Source organism: Brachyistius frenatus, unplaced genomic scaffold (genome assembly GCF_029030835.1).
Source record: "Brachyistius frenatus isolate BFR_SWC_R1_liver_20210118 unplaced genomic scaffold, ASM2903083v1 Contig_90, whole genome shotgun sequence".
NCBI lineage: Eukaryota > Metazoa > Chordata > Actinopteri > Embiotocidae > Brachyistius > Brachyistius frenatus.
Window position 1 is genome coordinate 545,146 of NW_027210689.1, and position 22,706 is coordinate 567,851.

At 44.0% G+C, this 22,706-nt stretch overlaps 1 protein-coding gene across 1 annotated transcript in view; it reads right to left on the bottom strand.

Moving 5' to 3' along the window:
* Positions 1 to 5,789: 5,789 nt before the first annotated feature.
* The window catches only part of caskin1 (CASK interacting protein 1), a 106,051-nt gene continuing 89,134 nt past the window's right edge, over positions 5,790 to 22,706 (bottom strand). Inside the window, 13 exon segments of the mRNA XM_069710162.1 lie at positions 5,790 to 5,985; positions 7,024 to 7,424; positions 7,427 to 7,527; positions 8,935 to 9,598; positions 10,029 to 10,346; positions 10,454 to 11,682; positions 11,852 to 11,995; positions 12,643 to 12,781; positions 13,019 to 13,120; positions 16,439 to 16,549; positions 18,791 to 18,900; positions 19,427 to 19,508; positions 21,545 to 21,663. Coding sequence (XP_069566263.1) covers positions 5,889 to 5,985; positions 7,024 to 7,424; positions 7,427 to 7,527; positions 8,935 to 9,598; positions 10,029 to 10,346; positions 10,454 to 11,682; positions 11,852 to 11,995; positions 12,643 to 12,781; positions 13,019 to 13,120; positions 16,439 to 16,549; positions 18,791 to 18,900; positions 19,427 to 19,508; positions 21,545 to 21,663 — 3,617 coding nt within the window. The 3' untranslated portion in view covers positions 5,790 to 5,888.

The following is a 22,706-nucleotide window of genomic DNA, read 5'->3' on the forward strand; positions in this document are numbered from 1 at the left end:
TGAGAACCGTTGATCTGATTTGTTTTAAGTGGAACATTAAAGCATTAAAATACATTTGAACCAAAATGTACTTGCTTGTGGGAAAACAAAATACCTTCAATATTCCATTTTTTTTTTCAGCTTTCAATCACATTTAATAGTTTTCATTATTCACATGTAACATGTACATTATGTTGCAACCGCCTCCCATATATTAGTTATCCAAGTTTTGTTACCTTATGAAGACCATGAAAAAGGGAAAAGTTAGTAAGCGTCTTCTTTATGTTTTTTGGTGGTTTTTTGTTTAATAATCAAGCTTTGTGAAAGTCACATAGCCATCTGTGTATTCATGATGCCATGTGCATGTTTAATAGCTGCTCTTTTATAGGAGATGACGGCTGCATTGCTTCCCAAGAATCCCACAAAAAAGTAGAGTTTATTTATTAATTTATTTTTTACAAACTTTGCCTTTTCTGCTTAATTGGGGAAATGTATGACTTCAAACCCTTCAAAGTATATTGATTAAACTGGAAACACCCTCTTTGGCTGAGCTGCTTACCACTCATAAACATGTGCAAACTAAACAGGGTGTGAATGCTAGGAAGTTTGGGATCAGTTGGTTTGTTTTACCACAAGTGGGACATATTAAAACATCAAAATACACTGCTGAGCAGACTCTGGTTGAAGATGAAGCCACCGACTCAAGATGGCAGCGCCCATTTACACAATGTTGTATCTTCACAACTTTTGTGGTGGGAGAACGTGGTGACGTGTCATCCATCTTTGAATTCAGCCTCTATGTATGACTCAAAGGAATAGTTTGACATTTTGGATAATTTCCACCTTCTTGCCAAGAGTTACGTGAGAATAAACCACTCTTGACTGAGAATATTGAACTGTTCACATTTGGTACAAAAATAAGTGGTAACTGTGGTGCCAATTGGTTTAAGACAAACAAACAAAAAAAGGCTTCATAAATACATGTATTAATGTGGTTATGTGCTGCCCCCTGCAGGACAACTGTAGAAATGAAAACGACACAATAACACAACAGGCTGTTAAGTTTGTATAGAACATTTATTTATTCAGAGCAGATGGCCATAAGATGCAGTCACTGCAAGCACACCACTGTCCAGTCACTACAACACACACTCACACACACACACACACACACACACACACACACACACACACACGCTCTCACCCACACACAGACTTCATACAGTCAATAGCAGAGCAACACATAACACACATGGCCTCTGTCAAGCACTCGCATACAGTCACTGCAGAGCAGAGGAGACACACACCGGTCAGGTGTCCGTTCAGATAAGCACAGGCGGAAAATCAAATCAAAACAGCTTGGCTTTATCTTTTGTTAAGAAAGAAGAACTGAACAGTACTTTTGCTCCACAATATATTTGACCATCTGTGTTTTTTTTCACCATCTGCAGTATTTCATCTTTGTAGCCTGACTCCAACACCCGAGCTCCCGAACACGCTTAAAAAAAAATAATGCCTGCGACATGAGAGATGACCAAAATGAGACGCGAGGAAGGAGGCGGAAAGGCAAGACGTTGCTTTGATAGGACGGTGACGGGGTCAAAAAGCAACACACAGCAGAGAACACTCTCAGAGGAAGATGCCACACAGATTTTCTGCTTGGAAATATTACGTTTCTATTATTAGAGGACATTTTAATTTCAGATTTAACGCAATTAAAATATAGATTTGCGTCCCTAAAGTTTGGAAAAGAACCCCAATGCACCTACACATTTATTGCATGTGCAGTAACAGCTGGCGATTATGGAGCCCCGGAAGGTCCTAAAATATATATTTGTTTTTGTTATGACAAGATACCTTACATGTTATTTTGAGAAGTGTTTTGTTTTCACATTTTCCAGGTGTTCAGGGGTCCATAGATTAGAGGATTACATTACAGGCCTGTGTTCCAGAGTTTTAAAGAATAGTTTGATATGTTGTGATGTTCAGCTTCCTGCTGAGAGTTAGATGAGAGGATTGATAGCAGCAGGTGGTTCATTTAGCAGAGCAGAATTTATTACCTGCCAAAATGTCTGGATACAAATGTCTACACAGCACATCACTTGAACTTTTTAATTTCATTCATCTAACTGAATTATTAAAGTGAGTTCAACTGGTGGACATCATGAGAGGACTTTTTGTACAAATAAAACACGATGTTAATTAGTCAGCTTGCTGGCTTTTCTTTTCAGTTTTCAGTGTTTACACGAAGCTGTCGCATATGACGTCATACTAAATTTCCCCACTGTGGGATTAATGAAGTCTAATTTAATCTTCATGTCCAGCCAACAAACATGACCGTGGCATTAACTTTTTTTTTTTGTCTAACTCCAGGCTGGAAGGTGAATTTTTTTCCGGCGCTTCAACATGGGAGACCCAGAAGTTATGAAGCATGAAGTGGCTTTATAGAAATAAGTACGTTTCTAACTGTCGAGTCAGATAGAGAAGTTTCTATTTTACTTGAGGTTTCTTTTTAGTCTGATGAGCTTGTGTCTCAAATATCACATCTGATCATCATTTTTATAGCACTGTATGAAGTGACAAAGAAAAACGGACGGGAAAAAAAAGAGAGCGATCCCCTTATATGGTAATAGTACGTATCCATCTACTGTATTGAAGTCAGATCAAAATCACAAAGCAAGGCACATGTTTCAAAGAAAAAAAGAAAAGAAAAAAACACAAAACTATAGAAAAAAAATTATAAAACTGAACAACAAGAATTGCTTGCATCATACACATTGCCACACCTGGACACATGTACACAGAGAAAAACAATACAAAATAATAAGATTTAAAGAGAAGACTTCCTGGAAATATCCCAACACGGTATCCTACAATAATTCATTAGCTCGGACCACTTAAGCATGGAGAAGCAAACTGATTCAACACTCAGATTAGATCTGTTTACTTTGAAAAATAGTCTTCAGGATGACACACACACATCATAAATACACTTCTTCTTGTAATTCTTTTTTTTTTTTTTTTTTTGCAAATATCCATATATATAATCTCTATGTGATCATAATTTATATACCACAACTATTCTCTGAATTGATTTATGTAAGGAGTGTGGCTGCGGCGGGCGGGACTGTGAAAACTAGATTTTTCTTAATGGGCCGAGGTGCGACTGTAACATCGGAGTGTTGCACCAAATATCTGGTCCGTTTTTTTGGAGCTCGACGTCGCGCGGAAACAAACCATCCGGCCTCACAGACCTCAGCCTCGCTCATTCCACCCTAACACTCTTTTTGTTGTTGTTTTCTTTTCCATCTCATGTACACACTGTCATGGCAACACACTGTAAGTAACCATGGCGATGCAGATGAAAATGGTGATGGTGATGTAGATTGTCATGGCAACAGTGGGTAGGCAGTCGGGAGAGTGTGGGAAGAGAGAGAAGGGTTGTCTGTGGGAGTCTCGGGAAGTGTGTTGTAATTTCCTTGTTAAAATGTGGGATTCCTGAAAGATGCCGGGCCGAAACGCTGACCTCATCAAGATGTCACCAGTCTGTCATCTTTCAGCAACTGTTTCCGCAATCGGTTACATTCATTAAATCAAGGCGGGCAGCTGACTCAGTTTTAGCGAAACAGCAACGTCTGACCTTTCGTCACCCAACACAAGCACGAGCTCCACGCGGTGTACAGGACGGTGTACGGGACGGTGTACAGGACGGTGTACAGGACGGTGTACAGGACGGTGTACAGGACGGTGTACGGGACGGTGTACAGGACGGTGTACAGGACGGTGTACAGGACGGTGTACGGGACGGTGTACAGGACGGTGCGTGGAAACAAGCATTCAGCACCACCGTGTCTTCTAGGGTCAACACATTGAATCAAAGCGGTCCGACTGTCAGTTTGAGTGACAGAAAAAAAAAAAAGCCCTTAATAGGACACACCTGAATAAATACCGCTGCAGCAAGTTGGTTCATTTGGTGGGATTGGGGGGGGGGGCGGGGTTCTGCTAATTGTTGTTAAAAAATACACTTTATTATTATGGATACAAGGACACCATCGAGGTACCGAACAGACTTCAGAGGCTCAGACTGGAGAGATGCAGCTTCATGTCAGAGCGACAAAGAGTCCGAATGTGAAATCTGGTCTCGTTTACCGGAGGACGCGGAAGAAGCTGGAAGAAGCTTCTATGGTTGGAGGAGACCCACGCTGAGCTTTCTGGCCATCTGACTAAACGCCATAATCACGAACACAGCCTCCCCCAGCAGGAAGCGTAGCGGGGGAGGGAGGGGCGGAGGAGGAGGAGGAGGAGAGAGAGGAGAGAGAAAAGGGGGGGGGGGTGCTAGAGGAAAACCTGCTGCCTATTTTCCAGAATGTAGAAGCATTTGCTGGCAGAGTTCAATCCAGACCGAACATAATTAACCGAGGTGAGATTATGAATCTTTTTTTCTGTTGATCAGTGTAAAAAAAAAGAAAAAAAAGAAAAAAAAGAAATTGACATAATTCTTTTCATAACTGCATTTTTTTCTGACAGATTTAAAGCTCTCTCTCCCTTTCCCGACACACGGACCTGACCCTGGTACTGTGCGAAGGGAGAACCAATCTGACCTTTGACCCCAAGACTTGTCCAACCCTGCCGCCTCTACCTTACCTCGCTGAAATCCCCCGCTTACACTTAAATTCCTTTTTTTTTCCAAAGGTTTCCCAAACCTGACCTCCTTCATCCCCGAGACAACCTGCTGTAGCCATACTGCAGTTTTCTTCATCTCCTTTCTCCCTAATTTATTTTATATTGTGCAGGCTCCCGTGCATGCGTGTGTGTGTGTGTGTGTGTGTGTGTGTGTGTGTGTGTGTGTGTGCGTGTGTGTGTGTGCAAGTCAGCTGCATGGATCATTGTGCTTCTCCTGTGTGTGTGTGTGTGTGTGTGTGTGTGTGTGTGTGTGTGTGTGTGTGTGTGTGTGTGTGTGTGTGTGTGTGTGTGTGTTACAGGGTGATGATGAGGATGTGACAGAGATGCAGCCAGGACAGGAAATCGAATTCTATCCTGAAATTCCATGAACTCACACACACACACACACACACACACACACACACACACACACACACACACACACACACACACACACACACACACACACACACACACACACACACACACACACACACACACACACACACACACACACACACACACACACACACACACATCAGGAGCTGAATAGTGTCGTTTTGGTCACAGATAAAAAAAAATTCCACCAAATCATTTACATCGTCACAACACCAGAGGTCACCATTCCACACAGAACCAAGACATCAAACCAAAGAGCTAGAGATTCATATTTATCAGTATATTATATATTACTGTGCTAATGCAGGACTTTTTCAGTAGATATAAACTCTCCATGCTTAGAATGTACACATACCATACTATGATTCATTACACAGTTGGTTTTTCAATCACTAATAGTTTTGTTTATTTGTTTGCTTTAAAAGTCCACGTGGAGTTCTTAAAAGCTCCCGTTTTGATTGCAGTCTCCTCCGTTTTGTTGCATTTCTTCATTTCTCCTTCTTCAGTGTTTTTTCCTCTATTTTCTCTCCCCATCACTCGTTTTGGTCCTTCCCCCTCTCCTCTCTCTTAGTTTGTCTGTCCCGGCCTGCGGCGCTGCACCATCATAGGTGTCATCATCGGCAATGGGAGAAGAGAGGAAGAGGCGTCAAAGTTGTTTTTTTCCAGTGCAGCGACAGACGGACGGACGGACGACAGGGAGGCGGGAGGAGGATATGAGCACGGCAGAGAGAGGAGGATGAAGACGAGGGGCGAGCGATAGAGAGAGATAGAGAGGCGTGTTGCCCATTGTGCCATGAGTCACTCCTGATGCAGCATTACCATGGAGACACGCTGATTGGTTTCCACGGTTACTCCAACATGGCATCCAGCTGGTCGGCCAGGTCGTCGAACATGCTGCCGATGTCGTCAAGGATGCTAACCGTGGTCTTCTGCTCAGCCACCGAGCTGGAAATGTACACACACACACACACACACACACACACACACACACACACACACACACACACACACACACACACACACACACACACACACACACACACACACACACACACAACAAGCAGAAGATTATAGCATATAGAAATACTACAAAACCTAATGTAAAGATTTGGTTGAACTTTTTTTTTTTGCTAAGCCCCGCCCCCTATTAGTTCCTGCTGCCATGCCCGTCACATTTTCTGTTCTTGCACTGAACATTTGCAGTAATAACAGTTATAAACTGTTATCAAATTTGATTAAAGGGCAGAATTTGTAGTCATTTTTTAAATAAAGATTCCTTTATATATCGTTATCAAAGAAAAATGTTGTTGAAAACAACGTTCAAAAGTGGCATGTCTCAGTCAAAAATCCATAAGTGTGCTTATTGAAAACCAAAGTCTTTCCATTTCATGCAGACTACTGTGCAAAAGTTCATGTCAATCTATTAAACTGTTGCTGAGATGCATCACTCAGAACCACAAATGTCAACCTCATGGTGTAAAAACAGAGGATCACCGACTTTACTTCCTGTATAGTGCGAGCCAGATGAGGATATCGTGCTAAGCTAAAATGATGAACATGGTAAACATTATACGTCTATAGACAAAAGCATGTTGGCATTGTGAGGATGTTAGTGTGCTAACAAACTTTGCATTCATTTCAATTTGTAATTTCCTACCATAATGTATATATAGATATGGATATTCAGGGAAAATAACGTGATCGATTTATTGTATAACTGTAATGGGAGGAGGAAAGTAGACATTTTGAGATTGACATTTTTGTGTTTCCAATAGAACACAAATATTCCTCCCTTCTTGGATGAAGAAGCAACAGTGAGTTTCCTATAGATGGTGCATCTCTAACTATATCTGTATGTGTGTGTGTGTGTGTGTGTGTGTGTGTGTGTGTGTGTGTGTGTGTGTGTGTGTGTGTGTGTGTGTGTGTGTGTGTGTGTGTGTGTGTGTGTGTGTGTGTGTGTGTGTGTGTGTGTGTGCTCCTTACTCCTCCTGCCGTAGTATCTTATCCTCCACGGCCTGCAGAGCAGCAGCCAGCGACGCGCTCGTCTCCTCCAGCTTCTGATGCACCAAAGGATCCATGCCAAAGTCCGGCGTTGTGGTGACTGGCGCCGGGACCCCGACCCCTGCCATCCCGCTGTCAACCGACACGCCCCCAATGGAGGAGCGGGGTGGCTTGACGGGGGCCGGGGTGGGGCTGGGCGTGGCGGGAGTCTGGGGCGTCTGGGGAGTGGTGGGGGTCTGCGGGGTGTGGGGGCTCTGAGGGGACGGGCTCGTCGGCTTGACGTTGGGCGGGCTGGGGGTGTTGGAGGGGGGGAAAGAAGGGGGTGAGCTGGTCTGTCGGGCCACTGCGGGGTGCTGCTTGGCTGGGGCGGGGGCCGGGGTCGGGGAGGGGGGCTGGTCAGGGAGTGGATGAGCTTGGCTGGTTTGGGTGCTGTTGGCGGGGGCGCTGGTTTGGGCGAGACTGGTGGAGGAATCTTCTTTCCTTCCACTGCAGAGAGAAAATAGAGCAGGAGGGGATTACTTAGTGTCAGCACATTTATACTGATGTCATGAAAGCAGAAACACACATCATGTGTCCTTAACACTGCCTTGAAAACAGGATTTCAATAAAAGTGAACCTGGAAAACTGATTAGTTACTTTACCAACTGTCCAGATAAAAAGCGTGTGGATGATTTTATTGCGTTATAACCAAAAGTGACCATAATGTATCTGCTGAGGTTCATTGTTGAGGGCTGATGATCAATATTGGCTCCATGAATCATTTGCGAAGCACTTTTTCTGGCTTCCGCAGATACAATTTATGGATTTAAAAACGCACATTCCGACTTTGACTTCCAAAATGTCAAAGCGGCATTCAATTTGCTGACATCTGTATCCCAATATACTGTATCTCTTTGCTTTATGTCAACGTGACACGAAAGAGGTCCGTGTAATCTGATCGAAGTGCTTTTCGGATCGTTGAACTGCATCACTTTCAGATGTTGGAATAAGGGTATCCGCGTCCAACAATTTCTGTAACTTTCTGAAATGACAAGCCAACGAGCACGCTCACGTCACGTGGCTGCTGGCCAGGATTTGAACTTCTCTCAACCTTTATTTTTTTCCCCTTTTCTATACAACTATTTCAGTGCGACCCCATAATTCCCATTAAGGAAAGTGAGTGCCATTTGGGGTCACTTTTTGAGCATTGCAAAAAGGGAACAGATCCTTGGACACACTGCCTGCATGGTGTGTTGCGTGACGAATACTTTGCTTGTTCTGCTGCAGCTCACTTGTGTGTCTGCTGCAGCGCTGCTACTGCCAGCCCTTATCTTCCTACATTGAGCAAGTTCTGACAAGTAAAGAGTTGTAACCAAAATCATTGAGAGCCTCCATTGCTATGGTTATAAAGTACATCACAGAGCTTTTCTCTGTCTAATTTTACTGGGTGGGCGAGACGCCTATTCTTTAGTTGAGATGTTGTACCATGGTCAACAATTGAGACATGCATGTAACACGCATGTCTCACGCAGCTGTGTGGCTCTAATCTGTTAACATGGACGGTGAAATGTAAATCAAAGTGCGTCCCAGGCTTTATTCTTCCCTTGTAACTGGATGACATGCTGTGCAAACAAGGTGGTTTCAAGCATACTGACACCTTTACAGGGTTGAAGAAGTCAATACGTTTTAAACAAAGTTGTAGTCCAATTGTGTCTGAACCTCTTTGCTCCCGAACTTCTCTGACATTGGAACTGAGGGCTCCATGTTGGACTATTTGTGCAGGTCATCTTTCATAAAGAGGGCCGACATGATGAACGTCATGAAGATGAATTGTACAAACAGAGGAGCAGACTTTTAGTTCTACCTTTTAGAACAATTTTAAAATAAAGACACACAATCACACAGCGTAAGTACCTGGACTTCCAGGCGTCCCGGGACCCGGCAGGGGGACTCTCTTGTTGCAGGCAGGCAGTGGATTGTTCTGAGGGCCTCCCTGCCTCTTTATCTGAGCCACGACAGGCTTCGGGGAGACCGGAGGTTTTGGTTTCCTCACTAGACCTCCTTCATTCACCACCGGAGCTCCTTGATCCAAACTGTTCCTGCGAGGAGCAGGAGCAGCAGTCACCTGCGGCTGAGGTTGATGTTGGGGATGTGGTTGCGGTTGCGGTTGCGGTTGCGGTTGAGGTTGAGGTTGGGGTTGCGGTTGAGGTTGGTGTTGGAGTTGCGGTTGTGGTTGCGGTTGAGGTTGCGGCTGCTCCGTCACTCCAGCGTCAGACACCGGGCGGCGTTTGACGGTGGCTGTGCCGTTCTGGTACGGGACCGGCTGCGTGGTGTTTGGCTCTCCGTTGGCTGCCAGGTCGCCATAGCCCTCGGGCTCCTTGTCGCGGCTCTTGGGCCGTCGTTTGACGGTGGACGACTCCTGGAGGGTGAAGTCGGAGCCGTTGGGGTGAGGCTTGGAGCTGCGGGGCCGTCGCTTTAAGGTAGCTGTCCCTTCGACCATGGACATGTCTTCTTGGGTGTACCCGCCATCTCCCTGGGGACCCTCGCTGTCACCCTGCAGACAAACACAAAATACACACTAACGGAAAATTCATACATTCGTGATAAGAGGTTATTGTTGCACAGTAAAAAAAAACAATGACAAACATATATGGATAGGACGTATAAAGCTTAGAGAACACAGAAGCTTGACTATGGATTTGTAACACATTAGCGCACATTTAACTTTAGCACATTAAAAAGATAAATAATGTGTAGATACGATAGAGCGATAGATAGAACGATAGAACGATAGGTAGATAGGTAGATAGATAGGTAGGTAGGTAGATAGGTAGATAGGTAGGTAGGTAGGTAGGTAGATAGATAGATAGATAGATAGATAGATAGATAGATAGATAGATAGATAGATAGATAGATAGATAGATAGATAGATAGATAGATAGATAGATAGATAGATAGATAGATAGATAGATAGATAGATAGACAGACAAACATATATAGATAGCTACCTGTCCTTCTCCTTCTCCTCGACCCTGGCGGCGGATAGTCAGACTTCCCTCCTCTGCAAACGGGAGGTTCTCCAATGAGCTGCCGCTTCCTCCCGAGCTGGGGTGGGGGGAGGAGGGAGGGGGAGGCGAGGACGAGTTAACAGTAGGAGGTGAGGATGAGGTGGAGGATTCAGGCTGGGCGGGGGAGGCGGGGACAGCTGAGAGTTTTGGCTGATCACGCCTGGCAGCCGCCACCAGCTCGGTGACGGGTCCGCTGATGGTCCGCCGTCGGTTCACCACCTCGCCGTCCAGACCGATGGCATCACGTGTTTTCCCCACCTGTTTGACACACAGCCATACCACTGGTTAACCACGTTGAATGTGTTTACTGCGTACATCAACATGTTGGCGTTACACATTATGTGGAAGCAATGTATACAGGGTACCTGCAGGAAGTTCTTCTGCAACGCCATGCCTTTGGGTCCACCCCCGATCGAAGACAACTCTAACATGGCGGCGATGCTGCGAACACTTCCCACGCTGTTCGTCTCCACAGCTGCTGCCTCCACAGACACCCCCAGGTCACTGGCCCTCCGCTGCTGGTGGTAAGGCACGTCCAACATCCCTCCTGTGGTGGCGAGCGTGTGCGGCTGTGCATTGGCCTCCGTCAGGTTGGAGTTGGAGCTGGAGATGGCAGAGCTGGAGCGTTTGGGCGGCGGTGGCGGCGGACCTTTCTTCTTCTGACGCAGGGCAAAGGACAGCGTCTGGGTGCGGTTGGCGGTCTTGTCCTGATTGCGGACGGAGTGGCTGCGGCTGACGCGGTGCGTCACTGTGGCGTATTTGACTCCGTCCACTCTCACGGCGACTGAGCCCTGAGCCACCGTTACCTCTGCTTCTCCTTCCTCTCCTCCTCCTCCTCCTTCTCCTTTTCCTCCTCCTCCTCCTCCTTCTCCTCCTGCCCTCTCGTCACACTCTCCATCTGAGACGGCATGCCGGTTGAGGCTGTGGGCACGTTTCTTCTGGAGAGCAGAGGGTTCTGCTCCTTCTTCCTCCGCCAGCTCCGCCTCCGGTGGCAGACAGAGAAGTGGGACCTGTGGTTGTTGGCTCTCCCTGACCTCCATCACCTGCGCCTGTGGGTGGTGCTGAGGGTGAGCCTGGTGCTGTGGCAGGACTTGAGTTGGCTGTTGCTGAGGCTGATGCTGACACGGAGGTCCGCGGTGGGTCGGAGACTGAGGCGGGTGTGAGCGTGGTGACTGAGGTCGCTCCCCCTGGATGAACTGGGGTGGCGGCTTGGGCTTGGCCTGTGGGGACGCCGTGCTCTGGACGGAGGAGGCGGAGGAGGAAGACGAGGTCCGGGTCTTGGTAGGGGTGTGAGGGGGTGTGTAGGGAGGCGCAGGCTGGGAGTGCGAATGGGAGTGACGGTGTTTTCCTTGTGAAGATACACTGCCTCTGTGGGAAGTGTTGCTCCCCTGGCTGCTCTGCTGCCTCATAGTCCGCGCCTCCTTCTTAGGTGGCCCACCACCTCCTCCTCCTCCAGTCATCACCTCATCATGGTCTTTGCTGAGGGTGCGTGTTCGCTGAACTTTGACCTCCTGACCTGGCTGGATCATGGCACTCTGTAGCTCGGTGCTCAACTCGCTGTCCTGGAAGGTGCTCATTTTTGGAGACATGACCTCTGAAAAGAGAGAAAGAAATCAAATTAATATAAATATTCATCTTAATAGGTCATGACAGACTTAATAGAGAAACAAAACTTTGAGGGAGAATGTTTGACATGTCATTAGATACAGCAGTTAAAGCTCCTGAAGAGGTTGTCATTATCAAACTATCACCTGTTCGCTCACCGTCTGGGGGCGGGCTGTCCATCAACATAACTTCCTGCTGCTGTGCGATTGGTGGGGGCTTCTTCCTCAGGGAGCCCCGCCCATCTGAACCTCGCTGCATTTCAGCCAGCCGCTTCACCGCCAGCATCAGCTTCTTCTGGTGGCCTACAACATCGACAAGACCATAAGAAGAAATTAAATTCAGTGACTATTCATTTTCTATATTTCTATTATTATTTTATACTGTATGCAGATCTTCCCTCAGCCTGTAAACACTGACAAAGAAATCCTGAAAAAGTTACTGTGTAGCTACAGAAGCTATCTTACCATAAACACCACAGTTACAATATATACTTGCCTTTTTCAGATAGCGACCTAGCCCCAGCTAAATTATCCATGTGTTGTACCACAGAAAAATAGGAGATGAAAAATAAACTGATAAAAAAGGTAGGTATATGTTTGTAGATACTATTTTCCATTCTCAAATTGAATTATTTAACAAACATTATTTATTGACATATGGAGTTGACTTTACAGCATGTCTCTTCACCCCATTAAGATTATTTTGAACTCCTATCGTAAATGTAAATGTCTAACTCTGGGCTCAGAAAAGTAGCTTATTAAGTTTGCAAAGACCTAAAGTAGTAGAAGATATCCTTTACCACAGTATAAAATATCCATGGTGATGGCCATTAGTAGACATTTCTTTGTACCTGATACTGTAACTATCAGACCCCAAGGGTGGGGAGGGGGTCATATGTTGTAATGGAAAAAATGCATTGATGTGTTTACAGTACATGTGTGTGTCTCACCCAGTTTGGTGATGCCTATTTCCTGAAGGTCCTCCCAGGTGATGTCCGTGATGAATTCGATGTTCTCGTAGCCGTTCTGCACTAACACCTGGTAGTACTGGCTTAGACCAATAGCAGACAGCCACTCTCCCAGATTGGCCTATAGGAACAGCAGAAACATGACTGTTCACCGGGCTCAGCAGCACCAGTCAGGTTGGATCAAGGAGACCAGCACTAACACTGGTAGCAAAATAGCACTAATAGTTCTTAACATGACAACAGACACTATACCAGGAAAGTGTGTGTGTGTGTGTGTGTGTGTGTGTGTGTGTGTGTGTGTGTGTGTGTGTGTGTGTTTGAGAGAGAGAGAGAGAGAGAGAGAGAGAGTTTCACTCACAGGTTTGTGATCAGGCAGCCACTCTGTGACACTTAGTTTGTTAATCTCTGATGTCATCTTCTTCCTGTGACCGGGTTTAGTTATTCCAATAGCCGTCAGGTCCTACACGCACGAGCAAACATACACATGCAAGTAACATACAACAGTGACATGTTCCGGCCTTTTCTTCCATAAAGTGCTAGAAAATCTCCCCAAGAGCCCAGCAGTCTCTCTCTTTGACTCTCTCTCTCTCTCTCTCTCTCTCACACACACACACACACACACACACACACACACACACACACACACACACACACACACACACACACACACACACACACACACACACACACACACACACACAAAGAAAATCTTGCAACACAAGAGACAGCGTGACATCTGATGAAAGCTCCTGCCAGTTGAGGAGAAAAGAGCAGAGATGCAAATGTCTCAAAATCATAGGAAAAGCAAAACAAAAGCAAATGTCTGCAGTGAAAGGAAGCATCTAAAATCAGCTCGTTTCTTCATAATATCCTTCAGCTTGCTGGTATTTTTCTCATCATGTTTGTAACACGTAAACATGGTCATACTTCAACACAAGGAAGTGAATTAAAAATCATGGACTCTAGTTTCATCTGGAACAGATTACAGTGCCACATTCATTTTGCTTCTGTGGAATTCATTGGTAGTTGTGATGGACACACAAGGACACACTTTTACAGACCTGTCACACATACATACATACACACACACACACACACACACACACACACACACACACACACACACACACACACACACACACACACACACACACACACACACACACACACACACACACACATTTGGTTGTATAACAGTAGAATAGGCCTTGATTCTCTGACACATCTCTGATACCCAAAGCCATTTTAAGTCTGTGCAACTCCGACCCCCTTCAGCATTCACATAGTGTGCGTAAACATACAAATAATTTATAAATGCATTAAATTATTTGTACGTTGGAGAATGTGGCAGAGCATCAGTGTGGTTCCTGAGAGCAGCCAGCAGCAGCAGCAGCAGTGTTGAAGGTGGGCAGAGGGTCAGGAGGTTGAGTGGATATATTTATGCATCTACTATATACAGTAGATTCACACAGTTTATTTTTGTATGTGTTTAGCTGCACTGGGTTCAACTGGAGAATCAAAGGAAGTGATGGTAAAATAAATGAAATGTCTTTATTTGGTAATGTAGAAATCCTATCATATGACATTTAACAGTATTTTTTCTTTTAATATTGAAGTTTTTTTTTAAAATTTATCACATTATGTTGAGGGTGGCATGGTGATGCAGTGTTAGCACAGCAGGAAGGTTCTGGGTTTTCTCCATCTTCCTCCCACCATCCAAAAACATGCGTGTCCGGTCAATTAGTGATTCTAAATCGCCAGCGGGTATGAATGCCTGCTTTTCTCTCCTGTACCACAAGCAGAGCTCATTCTAATTCTTTAAAAATTCACACCTGAAGTTTTAAATACAGGTTTCTTGTTAAAACTTTTAAATGAGAACCCCAATGACATCGCTTTAAGCAGCATGAATCATTTTTAGACCACAAGGGGACATAACCATGAAATCCAGTAAGCTTCCTGTATACAGGTTTCATGGGTACCATTTTGCAAACATCGGCAAACAAACACATCCAAAAGCATGATTCATGTCTCATCATGTTCATGGCCACCTGAATGACATTTTCTTTTATCTCCCCGCCAACTCCAAAGATTAATGATCATATTATTAGGAGATATGTGCCTGCCTTTCTTTACCTGCCACTTGACACCTGTACAGATTCAGGTGTCTCTTCCTGCACAGACAAACAGACAGTTGCTATCTAGGGTTTTATATTGTGGGGTTGATGAGAGCCATGGGACTCAACTGTTGCTGTGTTTCAATTTGCATATCTCTGTAAGTTCACGACATGTAGTACACTTGAATGTTAGTACACTTACGTGTGTAGAGCATGAATTTCAACAGGTTAATGTCTCAATATTGTTCTGCACAAATTTGAATGCATCATCTGCCAACGTATTTGTCAGATTTTGCTTGGCTGTTTTCCCCAAAAATGTAACGTGTTTTGGTGCCCCGTCTTTCACACGCACAATAAATATACTGATGGCTTCAGCAGTATAGAGGTACTTGGTGAAAACTAAACACTTCTGCGTGGACATTTACAATTTGCAATGGTGTAGTGCTGCGTTCCACAACAGTTTGAAAATAGATGAATGATCCCTCCCTTCCCACTACGTTGCCACGATGCCGGTCATTGAGGGTGAAAAGTGTCCAGCGTTCCAAACTATGTTGTTGTTTTTTTTGTTTTACCCTTTTGAGTTCACCATCTGGATACTCAAAGTACTGCATGTTGCTGTATTCAAAATAGTACGTGGAAATACAGCAAGAGTGTACGTTGCGTCTCCTGGCTCTCATCAACCCCACGATATAAAATCGAAGTGTATTTTCCGGAAGACCAAAACATTTTACTTTAGGCATTTGATGGAAGTATAGGTGCGGCGATAGGCAACTTTCACAATATAGAGCGTCATTTCATTCAATTATGATGTTTATTTTGATGTTAATAGCAATATAGAGTATGCTTAATATGCTTCAAAACTGAGGGTGCACATTCAAATATATCCTCTAGACATTATTTTGATGTTGCTTTACACAGTTTATTACACATATTAATTAATTAGGATTTCAGTTTTAAAAACACAGACTGTGGATATTGATAATGTTTACTTTTTAAAGGAATAGCTCGACAATTTGGGAATTATGTCTCCTGAGAACTAGATGAGAAGATCGACATGAAGTTACAAGAGCGTTATTGATTCTCTTATCCAACTCATAGAACCATACACATTTATACTTTATTTATTTATTTTTTAAGGTAAACTAAACTTAGTCCCCCACAAATCCAGCAACTTGCCAGAGTGGTAATGGGAAGCTTTTTTTGTACATTTTGGATCCACTCAAGTCGTTTAATATTTTGAGTTAATTTCAATCACAACCTTAAACTACAGCTTTATGACGGGCATGACAATAATGGTTTTAGTCCATTTTAATGTTCGGATTTCAGACTACCTCCAAGTGTGGCAGTGCAGTGGTGACATTTAAAACATTTCTTGGGTCAGAGGGAGAGGAAGGACATTACCAGGTAAAAGGTGAGAGGAGAAAAGGGAAATCAGGTTTTAAACAGGTGTTGCAAGAGGTGAGAAAGGAAAGCTGACATCAGATCGGTTGAGCGGTTTAATTGTGCTCACTGGAGATATTTTTTTTAAAAGGAAAGGATATACATGCATCTTGAAAACATCAAGGACAGCACAAATCAAAGTCGTGCCGACTTATTTCCATTGTGGTCCTTGGAGGTGCTTGTGACCTCTCTGGGGTTCAGGGGTCAGGGGTCAGTTGCCTTACCTCCGGGGTCATTCGGCTAATGGTGGGCAAGTCATACCCAGCGCCCAGGAAGTTTGGAGCGTAGACCTGCAGCTGAAAATCGCTCAGCCATTGGACAACGGCCTCTGAGCTCTACAGGAGAGAAGACAGGGGGCATGCGGTCATTGGCTCCGTGTCTGTTTCTTCAACAGCCACTTTTTCTCAGCAGGGCCAAGTAGGGCCAAACAGGGGTCACAGTTTAGTTACTATAGCAATGACTTATTCACCATGCATCTCTTGTTGTCGCTGCATCTTTGTGAAAAACAAAAGTTCTTATACATTTACTCATGATTTTAATGACCTGGCTGGCTTCTGATAATCAATAAATTATCCCTGGTTAGCCCTCCTTGGCCCTGTAGTGAAAACCAGGCCAAAGGTAGGGAGGAGAAAGGCCCAGCCTACAGTTTCTCAAATGTTACAGCAAGAGCTACAGATTAGCAACAGGAGACTAATCTGCATTTGACATTAACATTTGAAAGTAAAGACAAGATAAATTAGGGTTTTTTTCTTTAGCATACTGCTCTTCAAGGGGGAAAGTCAGATGATGCTCCGGAAACATACAGCAGAAGCATGTATGACATCGTTCTCCAGAAGAAAAATGAACTTTCAAGATTTTTGCATTTCTATAGCATTGTTCACTTTGGCTAGATGTTGATTCAAAAAGTTGAGCTTTCTAAGAAACAAACAACCTTACCGAAACTGTATGTAGACAGTTATATACATTTCTTCAGTGCTTTTTTCTTTAGCATTTTTTCTAAATGCTGCGTATATATCTTGACAAATTGGTGATTTGTTTGTCCAATGCAGTTCTCAGTCATCTTACATTTCACAAAAACTACACAGTAGACTTTTATTTGAAATGCTAACATTAGCTTGGCAAGACAAACAATTTGCCATGTTAAAATAATCAGATATTTCCCACTGAGTTTAACTTGTGTGAGTATGTTGCACAGATACTTCTTCATGTATATACAAATAAATCAGTTACATCTGTATTTACAAAGACTTGGCTCTTACTGTAAGTTTAATATGATGTTGGACCTCCTATAACTGTTATCTTTGGTAGCTGTGCTACAGCTTGGATGTTAGACTACAGTTTCCTGCTAACCAATGCCAACCCAATCCAGATCAGCTATAAGGGAGCGTTGATGTCAAATCTGGTTAAAATGGGTGATGATTTGCCACAATGTCCTGCAATAAATAACATAAATTGAATTGAATTGAATTGAATTGAAAAGCTAGGTAGAGAAAATAGCGGCAGGATTGTGTTTAACTAAAAAACCACTGCATGACTTCTTCCCACACATTGCTTCTCTTTAAACTCCCACATTCCTCCTGTCCCTCTCGTCTTTCTCCACTCTTCCTGTCTCTCTGTCTCCCTCTTTCCCTCCTTTTTCTCCATCTTTCCCTGTGACCCTCCTCCTCTTCCACACTGTCCCTCAAAGATGCTCGGTGTTCCTCTCTGTCTTTCTCCCTCGTTAAGCTGCCGGGGGAAGTATCAGGAGGCCGGGTGCTGAGGAATCAGGGCTCGAGCTAACAGATGGCCATCAGAACATGGCTTACATGGTAGCGCACACACACATATACTGCAGGCACGTGATACACACACCCACCACGACCACCTGCGATTTAAATATGCTCTCTGGTTTATCAACATGAAATTATTATACAATGAGGCATGAACTTCAACTTCAACCCACATACACACACACTCTGCAGTAAGTGACAGCTTATTGTACATGGTGCAAGCTCAGATTTCACACTTCTTGCGCCAAGCTAGTCCACCCACGACATTCACACTGCTGGTCACCTGCCAGCACACACAAACACAAACACACACATGCACACGCACACATATTAAGTAGAGTTATCATTGCCTGAGGTGCATTAACTATCAGTAGAGAGACATTTATTGCAGCAACAAAACCAAAATACTGCAATGTAAAAAAGAGAAGCTGCAACTAAAAGGAGTGAACGATGGATAGCAGGTAGCAGATAAGAGAAGGACAGGATTCTCTCTCACACACTCACACGAGATTCCTCGATCACAGATTCATACAAGATCCACTCACACACTCACCGTGTCGTGGCTGCATCCGAACACTCGCAGCACAGACGAGGCCAGTTGTGAGAGAAACCGCTGGGACATCTCGGTGTGTATTTGTGTGTGCGTTCGTGTACAAGTGTGAGAGTGAGCGTCGTGGCTAAGGTGATGGAGGAGCTACATTCTCATCATGGTGCAAGTTAGATGCTGATAGTGGTGACAGTCTGTATGTGATTCATGTGAGTTTGTACCAAAAGACAGAATCTGTGGGGGATTTGGGACTGTCCTACCTTCCCCTCGCCGGGCCCCTCCCCTTTCCTGGTTGCAGTGGCGTCATAAGGCGGCGCTTCGTGGAGTGGACAGCCTGATTGGCTCGATGTCCGAGAGGAGGTGGTAGAGCCTGTTGGGAGAAATATCATTGGACAGTTACAAGCAGTTAGCCTGTCTTCACATGGATCCACAGATGAGTTCACTCAGATCACTTTCTGACCTCTGCCCTCCTCCTCTGACTGATTTCTGCTCAATGCTTTGAAAAGCAACCAATCAAATTCTAGCTTTCCAAGAAACAACAAACCTTCTTAACCAATCACATCCTTCTACAGTTCCTCCTACATCCCTTGCCTTGGCCATCTGGCTGATGAACAAGCCAAGATATGTGTGTGTGTGTGTGTGTGTGTGTGTGTGTGTAGAAGCGATATGATGAATTTTTTTTTTAAAAGACCAGTAGATTATGACTCCTGTTTTTCTAACCCAACTCCCTAGCTCCCTGATTTTCATTTGTCTTTTTATTAAAAAATGTCCCTTCCCTTTCTTCTCACCAGTTTCATAACACTGTGATTCTTGTCTTACAGCGTTATGCCTAAAATAAATAAAACAGAAAGAGGGCTAAAGAAAGATGCCTCTCTGTCCGGGTCCCCCTGTTCTACCTGGAGGTTGGTCCACAGACTTGGACTGCTCCAGTAGATGCTCCTTGGCTTTGGCAGACTGGGACAACACTGTGGCTAGAAGCTGCAAATACACACAGACACACAAACTCATAATCACACAAATGCATTCATGTGAACTATCATGGAGTAACTTGCATTTTGTCACATTAGAGCAGCATTCAATTATCTTTTTGACCACTTGGAGGCGGAGAAACAGGTGGAAAACAAGTATTATCACAAATTATAATGATGGACCTTTTAGCTAATAGTTGCGTATTTGCACATGCAACAGACAAGGACAACATTAGTAGTAAATTAGAGTTGTGTTATGAGCTACCTGGCAAATTATTGACTCTCTTTGTTGCTCTTTACTCGCTACTCGCTCACATTATCTGCTGTTTTAGAATACTGAGCATTTAAAATGGTTGAATCACTAAAATCAGCTGACTGCTGCTGCACGAAACACATGAGTTAATCAAAACAGTAATGTTTTGGGCACTGAAACCAAAACAATGAGCTGAAAGATGCTAAAATGCTCCGTAGAGCTGAGAGAAGCTGTAGTCTATCTATGTAGGTTTGTCACTTCAAATAACTCCTTTCACAGCCATGTGAGCCATTTTTAATCCAAAAATGTAGATTAGTGCAGCTTTAACTATGTAATGTTTAAGGACAAAGGACGTTTTCTAAACAGCAGTCATAAGTGGCCATAGATTCCCCACGTGGATCCTCCAACAGACTCGCGAGATAATATTCTGCTGTCCCCATAGTGCAGCAGGATTTTAGAATAAAATGGCAAACTTTTGTGCTGTTTATGGATACTCAAATGAAAAAAAAAAATCCCAAATCAAGCAGCAGGGACTCAAATTTCACAGGTGAGAATATATCACTGTTTCCATTATTTGAAATTGATACGTTACAGTAATACTTTCTCTAGCCTGTCGATAGGCGACTATGCTAAGCTAACTCACAGGTGAAAAAAAAAACAGTTGAAAATCTTGAATTTAATCAAGCATCCTGTATCATTGATACATATCTGGTTTATTTAACACACCTAACCGCTGGAAAACTGAAGATTCAACAAGCTGTGATTATTCAAATATCTCTATCAAGTCTTCTTTCAGCTACCATAAGCTGCAGGTCATATCAGACCAAGTAAGGCTGCAGCGCAAGAATCCCTGAATGGAATAAATGGAGCAAGACTTTATTTCAGTGTTAATACATATATTATTTGCGTTGCTTAAAGCAGCACAACGAGCAAACTCCATCCTGATCATATATTCACAATAAATTATCTTATGAAGTGGCCTTCAGGGGGACACTGACACCTATACACATGATTGTATATTGAGGAGGGAAAAAAATAATTGGCTGGGAGCTTTTGTGCCTTCTGTAAATTCTCCGACTCCATCTTCGATAAAACGGATCTCTGCAGAAAAGTTTATCTGGAGACAAACAAAGTGATGTATGCTGACTGTTGCTGCATTAATCACATTTAAACCTCCATCCTGAAGCTTCCAGCACTGCAATAAAAATCTGACTTGCACTAATGAGAAGTGAATGGATTGAAGGAACAGAGAGAGGCTCCCAGTCAGTCTGGGATGCAGTTTTGTTGTGTGCATGTTTAATTAAGTTTAAAAGCGTCTCACTTGCAGTTTCTCAAAAGCACAACTGCTGGAAATAATAGTAAATAAAGTCAAAAATCATCTAAATTCTCAATTTAGTTTATAAATTTCAGTTTTTCCTTCACACACTGCGACTCATGGACTGTTTCTAGTTTTCACTGACTTTGATTATAATATATATAATATCCAGCTTTCAGAATATTGAATTACTCAACTGAGAAAAAAAAGGTGGAGTAGTAACTACTCAGTAAGTAACACATTTTGTGGGTCATAAATGTGTTTACATTGTTGCATTTTGGAAACCTGCCTCCCTTTTGGGGACAAAACACAAGTCCCTGTGACATAAATCATACAATTTTAGTATGAAGACTTGGTTCAAGATTAGAGTGACGTAAGGTCAGGGTTCTTTGTGTGTGTGTGTGTGTGTGTGTGTGTGTGTGTGTGTGTGTGTGTGTGTGTGTGTGTGTGTGTGTGTGTGTGTGTGTGTGTGTGGTACCTTAACCCCTTCAGCCTGTGCATGAAGAATGTGTGTGGAGCTGCCGGCACTCTGACCACTGCCTGAAGACCTCACACTAGTCACACTGCCAGAACTACCCACGCTGCTGAAGTCACCACCTGCAACACACACACACACACACACACACACACACACACACACACACACACACACACACACACACACACACACACACACACACACACACACACACACACACACACACACACACACACACACACACACACACACACACACACACACACACACACACACACACACACACACACACACACACACACACACACACACATACACACACACACACGTCCACAATATGTATAGACGAACAGATGGACAAGTCACACACACACACACACACACACACACACACACACACACACACACACACACACACACACACACACACACACACACACACACACACACACACACACACACACACACACACACACACATACACACACGCAAGCATACACACACACACATTCACGCACACACACACACACACACACACACACACACACACACACACACACACACACACACACACACACACACACACACACACACACACACACACACACACACACACACACACACACACACACACACACACACACACACACACACACACACACACACACACACACACACACACACACACACACACACACACACACACACACACACACACACACACACACACACACACACACACACACACACACACACACACACACACACACACACACACACACACACACACACACACACACACACACACACACACACACACACACACACACACACACACACACAGACGTCCACACACACATTGAGTGGTTTAGCTGATATCCAAAGCAACATGGTCAGAGGTGTGACTCTCCATTGAAATGCACTGGGCAGCGTGTGTGTTGAATGGACGGACGGACAGACAGGGTGACAGACGACTGAGCGACAAACACTGAAGTGGAGGAAAGACACGCCTCTCCCTTTCACACGTGTCACACACACATCATCTTTTCACACATCATCTTTTCTCATCCTCTTACTCAATCTTTTTTTGGTTATTGTTTTCTTATTCTTTCCCCACACAAAAACATCTCCACACAACCAGTTGGAAAGACACGCACGCACA